Genomic DNA, 13,570 nt, shown 5'->3' on the forward strand with positions numbered 1-13,570 from the left:
GGACCCAGCTGTCACTTTACTTTTCCACGCCGCCTCCCCACCCCCTCTCCCGACCGGTGGGGCAGCCCGCCCGGGCGCGCGCCCGCCCCCGCCCCCTCGCGGCCGCGCGCCGGAGGAGGAGGGGCGGGGGAGGAGGTAGGCGCGCGGCGCCGCACGGCCGACGTGGGGCTCGCGCTCTCGCGGTCTCTCCCAGGCGGTGCGCGGGGACGCGCACTCGCGGGTGCGCGCGCGGACGGCCGGGCGGCGGCGGCTCCCGGAGGTGGTGGCTTCACTTTCCAGGACTCAGGGGCAGCCACAGCGACAGCCGCGGGCAGCAGCCTCAGGAGCCGGAGCTGGAACGGCCGGGGGCGGCGGCAGCGGCGGCGCTGAGGGTGAGTCCGGGCGGGCGCGAGCGCGGCGAGGACAGGCGTGGTCGGGTGCGTGGTGCGTGGGTCCGGCTTTCGGTGACTAGACGGTCCGCAGGGGACATCCCGTCCCTGGGGCCTCCCCAGTCTCCCTCCCCCTCGCGCGTTGGCAGCTCTCTCCCCGTGTTTCGGCTCGAGCCTGCGACCTGCACGGACACCCCCCCTCAGGTATTCGCTCGGGCCGCGCCGGTGCCTCCCCTCCTCGGGCGTCCTCTCTCTCGCTGGCGTCCTCCTCACTCCCCCGACCTCCCTTCCGCGCCGCAGGTCTCTGCTTACACCGCTCGTGTCCTAGTTCCCTCCTTCCTTGCTCCCCGGGCCCGGTTCCCTGCGCCCCCTCCCGCGAGGCTCCTGCCCCCGTTTCTCGCCCTTTCTACCCCTCCCCCTCCTTCCCATCCCCCCCTTCTGCCTCTCCTCTCCCTGTCCTCCTTCTACCCCCTTCCGTTCTCAGTTCCCCATCCTTCTCCACCCTTCCAGCGCCTGCCTTCTCCTAGCCGCATCCTGGAACTAAGTCTTTGCAAAAGTACAGGATAAATGTCACGGTGGAAAGTGCCCGGCTTGATCTTTTGCTATTTTCCCTAATTGCATAATTGCTGCACATGGTGTCTCTCCTGGCGAGTGCCGGGTCTGGCTCCTCCGCCGCCGCACCCCGGTGGCCCGCCCGGAGAAGACCTTGTGGGGTGTATTTGTGTGTGTCCTGGTGTGGGGTGTGTGTTGTATTGGTCTTTTGTGATGCCTAGCGCTTGTCACAGTTTGGAACCGAAGCCCATTTTTCTCTGGTCTCTTCTCTGCAGCCCCCACTGGCCTGGTTTGAAACTGGATTCCCTCTGTCCTCTCCCCCTTCCCCCCCACTCCACTTCTCCCCCTCTTTTCTCCTCTCTCTCTCATAATGTTTTGATCTTTTTGCCCTTTACAATTTCTAATGAAGATAAAGCGTGGCTTCTTGTGGCTTTTTTTTCCCACGACCAACCAGAAATGTCCAATCCATCTTCCCTTAAGGAAATTAAGGCCGCTTTAGAAAGACATCATCCTGTGCTCGGTGGCTGTTTAGACCTATTTGCATGTTTTCTAAGATTCATCGTTTTGTATTGTGTATTCTTGAGAGTCTACTCAAATATTTTCATTTAAAAGTACGAAAGGAAGTGCTAAGGTTTACCCTCAGATTATCTCGCGGTTCTAAAAGATTTTACGCTCTTCTTAGTTTTTAATCCCTGATTCTTTAAAAAGTATGTTTCTAGATATGTAATAATTCAGTCTGCACTTCGTGAATCTAAATATTTGCCTTTGCTACGGCAATTTCGATGCTCCTTGGCTCTTTCGAGTTCTGTATGTGGGCTGATGCTGAAGATAGAGTGTTTTCATATAATGCTATACCCCATTCTGTTTCCCCTGCAGCACCTTTTACCCCCAAATCAGGTGTTCCACTATTATTTTCTGCATAAATATCTTTGCAGTTAAATTTAAAGCTGAATATTGCTGTGTGCATATACTATATGTTTATTTTACATTTTAGAAAAGTTTAGAAACATGAGTAGGAAGACAGCAAGACCTATATGACAGAATTAAACGCTTTCCTGTTATAAAAGCTCAAATGAACCCTTGGTTTTGCAGTTTTATACTAGTAGATACTGTTATAAGGCTTACCTGCATAGTAGGCTGGATTTATGAAATGACTATAGTTGCCTTTATGTAGTCAGTAATATTTCAAGCCAAATCATTTCATTTTTATGGAACACGTGTTTATGGAACACGTGAGTTTCATTCACTGTATGTTGCTAATTTCCAGGACTGTAATTACAACATAGGGTACATAGCTAATACAAGCTTAGACAGTTTGTGTTGAAGAAGTAATAGAATGTAAGCCTCTTAACATAGTTTGAGGAAGGACTGCCTACTTTATGTTTAATAATTAAGTTTTACTTTGAGTTACGAAGCAAGCATATTAATTTATATATCTCAATATCTTTGAAACTATCATTGGAGAGTAGCTCTTTGTTTATAACCCTGGGATTTAAGTTTATCTTCCCTGTAGATTAGATAATGGGATCAGATTAACTGTTTAGGAATTAATTTTAAAATGCTAATTTAGAAGATAATGTTTAAAGAATTTTAATTCAGGAATTTTTATTCATTTGTACTTTAGAGAGACAAGACATCAATTTTACACTTATGACTAATTAAATTGATTTATAGACTACTTTTTCTTCATAAAAATTCATTGCACCTGAGTGGCACAATAATTTTTTTCTATACTTTTTCTGTAAGCAAGCATTCAAAAAACAAACCGAGGAGAAGCTCCTCTTATTGATATTTGAAAAAGAGATGTGAAAACTTTATTTCTGAAAGTTCCTATAGTGGTTATCAGTGGCCTCAGATGGATTTATCATTTGTAGGTTAACATTTGGATGAAATAGGTGTCTTAAGTCGAAAGTGGAAATAATTCTTTTCCTTAATGTGAAACTAGAAATTACGCCTCTATTGGGGAATTTCTAATAGTATTTTTATTAGTTCTCTAGTGAGACTAATTTTTACTTTAGTCTTCCTCTGATATTCAGCAGTAGTTTATGAAATTTGGGTTTCAGATTATGGTTCAGATGACATCATTGAGCAATCTTTTTAAGTAATTATATAACTCTGGCATTCGATAGTATGTGAATGCACATAAATAAGAATATTGAGAAGAATGTGTGGTTTTATAACGAATGTGATACACAACTGAAACTCTTGGCATAGTTTACTAAATCATAGTTTATTAAACTGAAGCTGCAGCCTCAGTATAGAGAATATTATTTCATTGAGGTTCCCGTATATTTATCATGGAACAGATTGCTCCTGTTTTAAAATGTATAAAATGATTTCTCACTCATTTCACATTTCTTAAGGTATCGCTGGCAGCATTTTGCTGTATCTGAGCACCTTTCCCTGAGGATTGTTCTCGTTTTCACTCTCATGCGTGCTGCCCTAACTGATATGCCATTATGTACATACTTAGAAGGTTTTAAACTTCTGATATATTTTAACTGAAAGAGGTAAGGTGAAAAAAAAATTAAATCCAAGAATGAGAATTTAGAGTAAAGTAAAAATGAAAAAAAGTAAGAAATATGTTATGACTTTCAGAGCTAGATGTGAAACATACTGATATAAAATTTCAGTATTCTATTAAGTGACTTTAGTGCTCATAAAAGATGTCACAGCTGTGGAGACTGGTGCTCTCCATTTACAGAATAGGTAGAAAAGTAGTCAGCTTTTCCATTAGTATGTTTCAGAGCTGTTGAGGCAGACCTGTTTTTGTGTGGCATGAGGAGCTGTTGGGGTTGAAGGGGTACTTGGTGGTGGTGTGTGTGGCGTGTCAGTGAAAGGAATCACTATTTTCTGTTGACTCTTTGCGGCTCTGTGCTTCGTGGTGCCACCATTCTTCTGCAGTGCTTTTTGGTTTGTCTTACAAAAATTTCAGTCTATTAAAGATCGCTGTTACAACATTGCTTTGGCTTGGAGCAGACTACAAGTTAAATCTTTAGTAATGATGAATTTTCATCAGTGTCAAATAGCTATCCATTTGGACTAAATTGTAGTAATTAAAAATTTTGCTTTATTTGAGGTATCTTTACCTATTCTTATTGATCATATCAGAAACAGTTTTATTTCAAGTCGTAATTTGAATAAGAATAATCAAAAGGATCCGTTTCAAAAGGAGTTTGTTCAGTGTACCTCTAATTTTTAAAGGTTTTTTTTTGTTGTTGTTAATGGTACTTGTTAAGTATAGGTATTTGTTTTTAAAGAGGTGTCTGAGAAGGTAGCTATACAGTGCTCAAAGTGATTATTAGGTGACAAAACTGTGGTGAGCACAAGACCTTTTAGAGTCTGGGCATGGGTTTTGTTGGTTCAGTTCTGGATTTGTCAGAACACTGTAAGCTAGTCAGCTCGTAAGGGATGTATTCATAGTCATCAAACTCAGAAATTGATTATGGTAGAATGACAGTTGAGAAGAGATACTCCTTTTCTCTTACTGGAATTGTTTGTGTCTCCTGTCTAGATTATAACAGCTACCTAAATATCAAGCTATTGAGGAAATTGAGTTGGTAATCAGAGCTGCTTGGGGAGCCTGAACTCAGAGCAAAGGGAATTTGAACGCCTTGAGGGATATTTTAGCCAGACTGTGGGGAAAAGAAAAAAAAAATTCTTCAGTGTCTCGCCATCTCTTGTGAAATATGGTTGCTTTAGTATATAGCTGAATCAGTGCTGATGCCGTCGTATGGTTCAATTTTTATTTAGAATCATGCAGTCATGCAGGCCTCTGTGTTCTTCTGTTATCACAAAGGTTACTTAAAACAATTTACTAGTTTGGAGAATTTTAACCTTAGCCCAGCCCTGAGGATGTATTGATGGAATAGGGATTTGAAAGAATCCTCCCATTTTTCTGTTCCCACAACTATTTGTACTAACCTTCGTTTTTGTACTTAGCAAGTTGGCTAGTCCAGGTTTTTCACAGTTGTGGGACCAAAGGGTTTAGCACAGCGCCTGGTAGAGAGTAGACCGTTAGTCATTTTTTTCTTATTTTTTGTAACAGCATTATTGATATGTGATTCACAGACTATAAAATTTACCGTTTAAAAATGTACAACTCTGTAGTTCTTAGAATATTTATTATTAGAATTGAGCAACATTATCATTATCTAATTTAAGAACATTTTTATCACCCCACAGGGAAGCATCCTACCCCTTAGCAGTCAGTCTTCACTGCTCTCCCCTCACTCCCTGGCAACCACTTACCCATTTTATTTTATTATTATTATTATTTTGTTTTGAGACAGGGTCTCTCTCTGTCACTCAGGCTGGAATGAAGTGGTATCAATCATATTTTTATTTTTTGTAGAGATCGAGTCCTGCTATGTTGCCCAGGCTGGTCCTGCCTGGGCTTCCCAAAACATTGGGATTTACAGGCGTGAGATTTACTACTGAATTTGATGTTTATGAATTTGCCTATTCTGGACATTTTATCTAAATAGTCAGCTTGTGGTCCTTTGTGGCTGGCTTCTTTCACTTACAGAATGTTTCAAGGTTCATCCATTTTGTAGCACGTAGACACTGTATTTCATTCTTTTTTATGGCTAACAGTACATTATGTGAATATACTACTACATTTTGTTTATCCATTCATTCGTTAGTGGATATTTGAGTTGTTTCCAGTTTTGGTTATTATGAATAATGTTGCTGTGAACGTTTCATGTATAAATTTTGTATGTTTTCGTTTTACAATACATTTTGAATGGATGAAGGAAAAGTTTTAGCAAGTCCCAAAGCTGCATTGTTTTGTAAATGACCAATTTAATCCGTTTTATATTGAGATTTACTTGTTTTACTTTGAGATTCATTCTCTGTGTTCTGGAGGTAGCTTACTGTAGTCTTCCTCACAGCTGAATAAATGTTTTTGATTCTTTAATCCAGGATCTAAAATGTCCACTGAGGCACAAAGAGTTGATGACAGTCCAAGCACTAGTGGAGGAAGTTCCGATGGAGATCAACGTGAAAGTGTTCAGCAAGAACCAGAAAGAGAACAAGTTCAGCCCAAGAAAAAGGAGGGAAAAATATCCAGCAAAACCGCTGCTAAATTGTCAACTAGTGCTAAAAGGTATCTCAGTTATTATAACCTTTTTATTTTTGGTATCAGTTTATCATCTTAAGTTCTATTTTTCTCTTGCATTTAATCATTTTTTCCGGGATTGTCAGCCATGAACTTCGTGGATTTTTCTTTCCCTTTCAAGATGATCTCTTTTACATGGTTTTAGCCATAGGGAACTTCAGTATTTAAAGTCAGTTAAATGGCATGGCAGATTCATAAAATACATTTCCATAGTGTGTTTGTGTGTTTGTGTATCATTAGGGAAGCATATACAGGGCGTGCATGTAAAGTTGCAGTGGTTTCATTTATGGTTACTTGACCATAAATATTTTTTTTCTGTTCCGTAACACAGAATAGAGATTAGGAATCTTTTGAAGTGGTTATTGAGTGAGTGATAGTTTATTTTCCACTACTCCCAGTTGGTAGAGTCAGAAATGCTGACATTAGCGACAAGTGCATCTTGGTTTCATTACATTAGTCAGTGGATCCATCTTGATACAGATTTTTCTCTTTCTCTGGAGAATAGATGGATCTGGAAAGTAGGTATTTGAATGGTCTTCTTTTGGTACATCAGTCTCTTAAAATGATTGGCATGTCAGTGGACTTAGAGGGAATCTGTTTTGATATTGTTACATTATAGAATATCTCTTGGAAAATAATTTGAAAGATAAAGTAGTGTCTTTCCTGATCCTGTGATTTTATGTTCTTGCTTTGTTTTCATATGTTTTATATTGCCCAAATAGGAAGTATAAATAAAAGCGATCTGTAACTTTTAGGCATAGTGGAATGCCTGAATGTTGAATTACAGCTTTATATGTTATTTAATGGTGTGGATTAAGGGGAACTCCTTTCTCAAAGATAAAAAACCATTATTATGTTCTAGTAGACCTTGTTTCCCTTTGGCTTAGTCAGTCTACAGGGTTGGAAAGAACCTTCTCAGGCCCCTTGGTGAGAGATGTTGGAGGATTGGTGAGTGGTTGTTCCAAGGTACTAGAGTATTCAGTTTCCCTTTCGTGGGGGTGTATTGCTGATCTCTGTTGAAGGAGCTGTTTGAAAGTCAGAGAGCCCTGAACTTTAAACTTTTAGACCTGTGTACTAGAACATGCTAGGGTGGGGAAGAGGTTTCAGTTTGTTTTGCCATCACACCGCAATTACAGGGGACTCAGCTGGCTGACCCTTCTGTTGCCAGACCACAACACAAATGACCTGCTTAGAGGTGACCTGGGAAATGGGGGGTGGGGTTAGGATGGATAAGAAAGGTGAGGAATAGAGAAAATGTGACATTTAGGTGAAAGAAGGAAGTCCATGTGGGTGGAAAGGAGATGTTCAGGTACAGATTGTAGTTCCATGTAGATGCGGAAAATCTAATTCAGTCCTCAGTGCCTGATTGGGTTGTTACAGGGCCTTTTCAGTTTGTCAGAAAAGGGCAAGGATTGGTTGGCCAGGTCCTTGGGGAATAGGGTTCTGCCGGGCCTGTGCTTTATTTTGTGATTGCTAGTTAGCAAAGTTACCTGTTGTGGTGAGGCTCTGCCTTTTCCCCTAACTGGGAGCACCACTATAATATACCTTAAAATCATATTTCTTGCATGATATGCCAAAGATCAAATTCTGCTTATGAAAGATGTACTGCTTTATGTGTGAACATGAGTTTTTCAAGTACATGGGTTATCTTTATTTTACTACACTATATGTAGAAAGTACAGATTATTCAAACCTAATGATAGATTTCATGAGGGAAAAATATGGAAGATGTTTTTCTGCTCTGTACATAGGAGATACAACCTAGTTTAGAGATAGTGTGTGTGCAGAGCACAGGACAGTGCCTGACTGGCAGTAAATAGTAAGTGGTTGTATTGCGTTGGTGAAAGTAAGAAGTCTCTTTTGAGTTGCTTCCTGGCTGAAAGAATCCCTCCGTTGGCAAATTCCTGTGAATCTGTGATTTTCAAGTTGTGGTTCATGATCTTCCTCTAGAAAGGTCTTCATTTGGTTTTTGGGTGACACTGTATGAAGTGATGTAATTATTTACTATTTATTTTAAATATAAAAATGCGGCTTTGCTACTAATTTTTTAATTAAAAAAAAAAAAACTTATTTTCCCCTCTCTCTTCCTCCGACTCAGCTGATAGGGAAGTTGTTGGTTCTTTGCCATTTCTGCTTAACTTAGGAAAAAAATTGGGAATTATGAGAACAGAGGATCCCACATCTTTTCATTTCACTGTCATATCCACAGTACCTAGCAGAGTGCAGTCACAATATTTACTTACTGGTTACCTTGGAACCCTGAGCTTATTTTAGGGATTGGATTTTCCATGGATATTAGCATCTTAGTACTAGTGTGTTCAGAAGATTAAAAGTTAGAGGTAGTTTCAAAATAAATTTTATTTCACACTTTTTTGTTGATGATCATTTTTATTCAGATGAGAAGTCTTTCCCAAATAGTGTCATTTTATGAGAAAGAGTAGCATTGAAGAGCTTGAACTCTAGAGACAGGATCTACGTTTGAATCTAGGTTCTAGCATTTAGTAGCTATAGCTCTGTGGTCTTTTTTTTTTTTTCTTTTTCTTTCTTTCTTTCTTTTCTTTCTTTTTTCTTTTCTTTTTTTTTTTTTTGAGGCAGAGTCTTGCTCTGTCACCCAGGCTGGAGTGCAGTGGTATGATCTCCAACTCCTGGGCTCATTCAATCCTCCCACCTCAGCCTCCCAAGTAGCTGGGATTACACGTGTGTGTCACCACACCAGGCTAAATTTTTAATGTATTTTTTGTAGGGACAGGAGTCTCGCTGTGTTGCTCAGGCTGGCCTTGAACTCATGGTTGCAAGCGATCCTCCTGCCTTGGTCTCTCAAAGTGTTGGAATTACAGGCATGAGCCACTGTGCCTAGCCTCTGCGATCCTGATGTATAATTTAACAGCTCGGCCGGGCGCGGTGGCTCAAGCCTGTAATCCCAGCACTTTGGGAGGCCGAGACGGGCGGATCACAAGGTCAGGAGATCGAGACCATCCTGGCTAACACGGTGAAACCCCGTCTCTACTAAAAAAATACAAAAAAAAAAAACTAGCCGGGCGAGGTGGCGGGCGCCTGTAGTCCCAGCTACTGGGGAGGCTGAGGCAGGAGAATGGTGTAAACCCGGGAGGCGGAGCTTGCAGTGAGCTGAGATCCGGCCACTGCACTCCAGCCTAGGCGACAGAGCGAGACCCCGTCTCAAAAACAAACAAACAAACAAACAAAAAACAGCTCAAGCCTCAATTTCTTCTTTCGTAGAAGGAAGATGATAATGGTACGCTGTTCACAAAGTTCTCATGAGGACTAAATGTGATAAAGCGTTTATTCCGCACATAGTAAGCTCTCATAAACTGATGCTGTCACTAATAGACTTTATGGCAGTTAAAGTCTGCAGTGATATTTTCCAAGTCTGTTTGGTACAAACTTTGGAAAAATGAGGTATATATTAACCTTGGAGGCCTTAGTGCTGTTGTTAAACTAGAAATACTCAGATACCGTAATTAAATACTTTTTGTAGTGACTTAGGAAAGTGCTTGCACGTAGGTGCTTAGTTGTTATATGAAATGTACTATTAATAATTGCTGTAATGCAGTAATTATAGAATTAATAAGCTGATATAGAAATATGATTTGAAAAATCTCATTTGTGATATTACAGAATAGTGATATATAATACAGAAAACATTTAAGTGGGTATTTAAACAGTAGTAGAAATTAATTTCTGTCTCAGAGTTAAAGGAAAGATTACAGTTACATCTTACATGCATTTTTGCTTTTCTTTGGCAAGAGTTTGTTTCTTAAAAAATTGTCATGCTCTTATCACAGCCTGTTCTCTTGATATGTCTGTATCACTCTTGTTATATTTGCAAGTCTGTAGTTGGACTATATCTGCAGTGACAGATTTAGATTATTTTGATTAAATTGACTAGTCAGTTCAATAAAACATCTATTTTGAGATCTTCATTGAATTTATTCTGCTGCTTTAATGGGTTGATACATCTGTAAATGTGAATTTTAAATCATATTTATTCTAAATTAACTTTGTTCAGAGTAGACATGGTGATTTTATTTTTGGACACTCAATATGATACTGTTCGAGGTGTAGTTTTTGGTTTCAGACTCTAAATTTTTGTTAGGATGAAAAATTGATTCCACTGTATTCCAGTTTGAACTTTTATCTTATGGGCTCTTGTAAGTTTGTTTTCCACATGAGAATGAAATAGTACTTTTATAGATAATCTTTTGTAATTACTGTATTTTATTCATTCTAAATGCACTTTTTAAAACTTTTTAATGTTTCTGAAATTGGGACACATCTTAAAATTTATGTGCACAATTATTGATGGTGTGTCTTAAAATCAATGATCTTTTAGAATCATATGTATGTATATATACCACCATCCAGAATGAAACTCTAGACTTCTTATTTGCGATGGCAATGTGTTTTCTAAAGATTGCTTTGACATTTAAAAAATTTTAATTATTAGTTGCATGACACTTTCTTGAGAATAAGGTCATTTTGGAAGGTTTTTGCTAGGTGATTCAATTGATTAGAATAGAGGGTTTTTAGGTTGACTGAGGATTGTAGTCTGTAAGGGAATATAGAAAGTTATCTAGATGAGATGAAGGGTTTTAAAAAAATTCCTGCTAAGAAATTACTTTGCAAATCTACATATCCACACATTCATGTTCTACTTGGCTCTGAGTAAATTTTTGAATTTTTTTTAACCCAAGAAATGTATGTGTGTGTTTTAAACATGTTAGTACATATACACTGCTTCATTTTTCTGAACCCCTTTTCCAATATATTGATGTTAAAATGAGAGTTTCATATCCTCTCTGTTCTGTATAATTTTGGTACCATATTCTTCATTTAAGTCTGAATGAATCATGATTGTTATGATTCCCCTCCCCTGCTATTTTTTTAAAGCAAATAACAATCCCACACAGTACTCTTATTGTACTCTTATCATTCGTTCCTGGAACAGTTAAGGTATAAGGTAGAATAATATACATTGAAATTTAATTTGTCTATTGCTTGTGACTTGTCTCAGTAACAATAGGCAGTTGCTGACTTCTGTATCATACTAACCTAAGAGGTGACACTGCCTTATGGAAACTAGAAATTTAGGCAATTGTCCAGGTGATTTTTGTGTAAAATAATTTTGTCTTAAAAGTTCTGATGAGGGAAGTCTTTTTGTTTGACTTAGCAAGATAATAGTTCTCCATCTTTCACCTTACCAGTATAAAATAATTAGCCTTAGTTTTCCTTGTCTTTTAAATGGGAACTGATAAAACAGATACTTAGAGAATTCTGTAAGATTTACTGGATCACTTTTAATGGTAAAAGATCATCATGGGAAAGGTACATTGTAAGTGTGAATTATTGATACTTTTCATTTTTCCTCACCCTAAGAGACAGTGCCTGAAATAGGTACCTTCCTTATCCCCACTTGTCAAGGCTGAGAAACTTAATACATACCATGATCACAACTTTTGAGATAGAATTGAATTGCTGTCATTGAAAACAGCAGGACATCTTACAACCGTTTAAATAGCAATTCTTAGTATAATCTTTTCTGTCAAGAGAAATATAACCATTTTAGGTAACAGTGGCTCAAAATGTATTATAATATTATTGACTCACTGCTCAGACTTGTTGAATTCATCAGTAAATTGCTTTTTATATTGAATAATATAGACTTAGAATTATAGGGATCTGGAGTTCAACTTTTGTGTAGTACTATATGACAGCAAATTATGATGTATCAATTTTTTTTCTCTTAGAGACAGGGTCTTACTCTTGCCTAGGCTGGAGTATGTGGTATGATCACTGTGGCCTCAAATTCCTGGGCTCAAGTGATCCTCCTGCCTTGGCCTCCTGAGTAACTGGGACTATAAGCACACACCACTATGACCAACAGTTTCCCAAATTTTTTGTAGAGAAGGAGTCTCACTGTGTTGTGCAGGTTGGTCTCCAGTTTCTGGCCTCAAGTGATCCTTCTGCATCTGCCTCCCAAAGCCCAGGGATTACAGGCATAGCCACCAATGCTGAGCCTGGCCCAGGATTTATGAGTTTTTTGTTTTGTTTTTTTTAAATCTAAAGGGCAGTATAAATATAAAGCAAGATGTGTTGTTTGAAAATTGCAAAGAAGTTTTTTTATGTTAAAAATAGTTGTTTTTTTTTTTTTTGACAGCTTAAGCATGCTTTTTATAATGACTATTCCTTTGGTTCTCTTAGTTTAAAAACAATTTTTAAAAGTTCATGTTTCTGATAATAAACAGTACATAGATTTTTTTTAAATGGAAAGTAACAGTTTTTTTAATCCACCTCCTGCCCCTAATTCTCCCAGTTCCATTCCCTTGAAGCAGACTGTTTAGCTGTCTTTGGTCTTATTCCTTCTGTTGGTTTTCTGTACAACTCTAAATAATACACTTATTTCTCATTGAAGTGTTAATTGAAGTAATATCTTTTGGTTGCCTGCTCTGAAATATGAGGATTTAGTTTGCTTACCTATTCTTCCTTTCTTTTCCTTCCTCACAGTTAATGATAGTTAAAAATTTTTAAAAAGATTATTTGTTACCTTTATACTCTAAAAATATATATTTAAGCTTCTATTTCTTATTCCTACAAATAACATGTTTTTTATTCTCTACTTTGTAAATTGGGGATAATATCTTCTCCATCCACTTTTAACTGTTTTATATTAGCTACACTTAATTTTATATCTTCAAGGTTAATAACATTTACTTTTACAGTGCAACCAACAACCAATCTTCTATGCTTTGTCTGTAAGTAAAAGACCAATAAATTGTACATTTATTATAACTGTAAACATTAAATGCCAGACCAAACAGCATATTAGAATTAGATTAACTACAAGTCCAGTGTCATGATCTCCAGGCTTCTCAATGAGTGATAGCATTTAGGCAAAATAGATCAAATCTTTCTCTCCCCACCTCACTCCCAATGTCTGATACTTAATTAAAGTTATTTTACATTTTAGTTTGCTTCATATTTCATCTGTGACTTATGCAGTTTTTTTTTTCCTTCTGGGATTTCTGATTACTTCCCCCTATGTCCCCTTTTGTAGTCTATTTTATCTGTATACACTCTTTAGCCCCCCTCTTGCCTGTCTCAGCCTGTTTGATTTACACCCATTTGTTTTGTCTTGCAGAAATATATTGAAATTTCTCACTCATTGGTGACCACCACCCTTCTCTTTGCTGTTTATTCCTTTTTGCATTTTCTGCATTTCCCTTTCCCACCTAGTGGGGTCCTGAATGAGTGAGAGGTAAAAGTGTGTGTGCCTAGTTTGCCATCTTTAACCTGGACTTAGCCATTTAGTTTTGAAGTGTCTGTTGTATATTTTGTATGAAATCCATAAAATGTGTTCTCCTGTATCAAATCTTTGAGACTGTTGTCATTGAAATATGGGCAATATGTACTTGTATGCATATAAATATATCACAGAACCCATATTAGAAGGAAGTTATAGTGTGTTGAAAGAGATCACAGAGTTTATTCTAGTTAACCTCTATTTTACAGG

The 13,570-nt window shown here is 38.4% G+C and overlaps 1 protein-coding gene across 2 annotated transcripts in view; it reads left to right on the forward strand.

Moving 5' to 3' along the window:
* The first annotated feature begins 140 nt into the window (after positions 1-140).
* The window catches only part of UBE2E2 (ubiquitin conjugating enzyme E2 E2), a 380,097-nt gene continuing 366,667 nt past the window's right edge, over positions 141-13,570 (forward strand). The window contains exons 1-2 of one of the 2 annotated variants that reach the window (XM_025376635.1): positions 141-371; positions 5,847-6,030. In XM_025376635.1, coding sequence (XP_025232420.1) covers positions 5,855-6,030 — 176 coding nt within the window. In that variant the 5' untranslated portion in view covers positions 141-371; positions 5,847-5,854. Of the gene's footprint in view, positions 372-401; positions 573-5,846; positions 6,031-13,570 lie in introns of those variants that run through there. The other variant, XM_025376636.1, reaches the window with a different exon arrangement.

This window comes from Theropithecus gelada, chromosome 2, assembly GCF_003255815.1.
Source record: "Theropithecus gelada isolate Dixy chromosome 2, Tgel_1.0, whole genome shotgun sequence".
Taxonomy (NCBI): domain Eukaryota; kingdom Metazoa; phylum Chordata; class Mammalia; order Primates; family Cercopithecidae; genus Theropithecus; species Theropithecus gelada.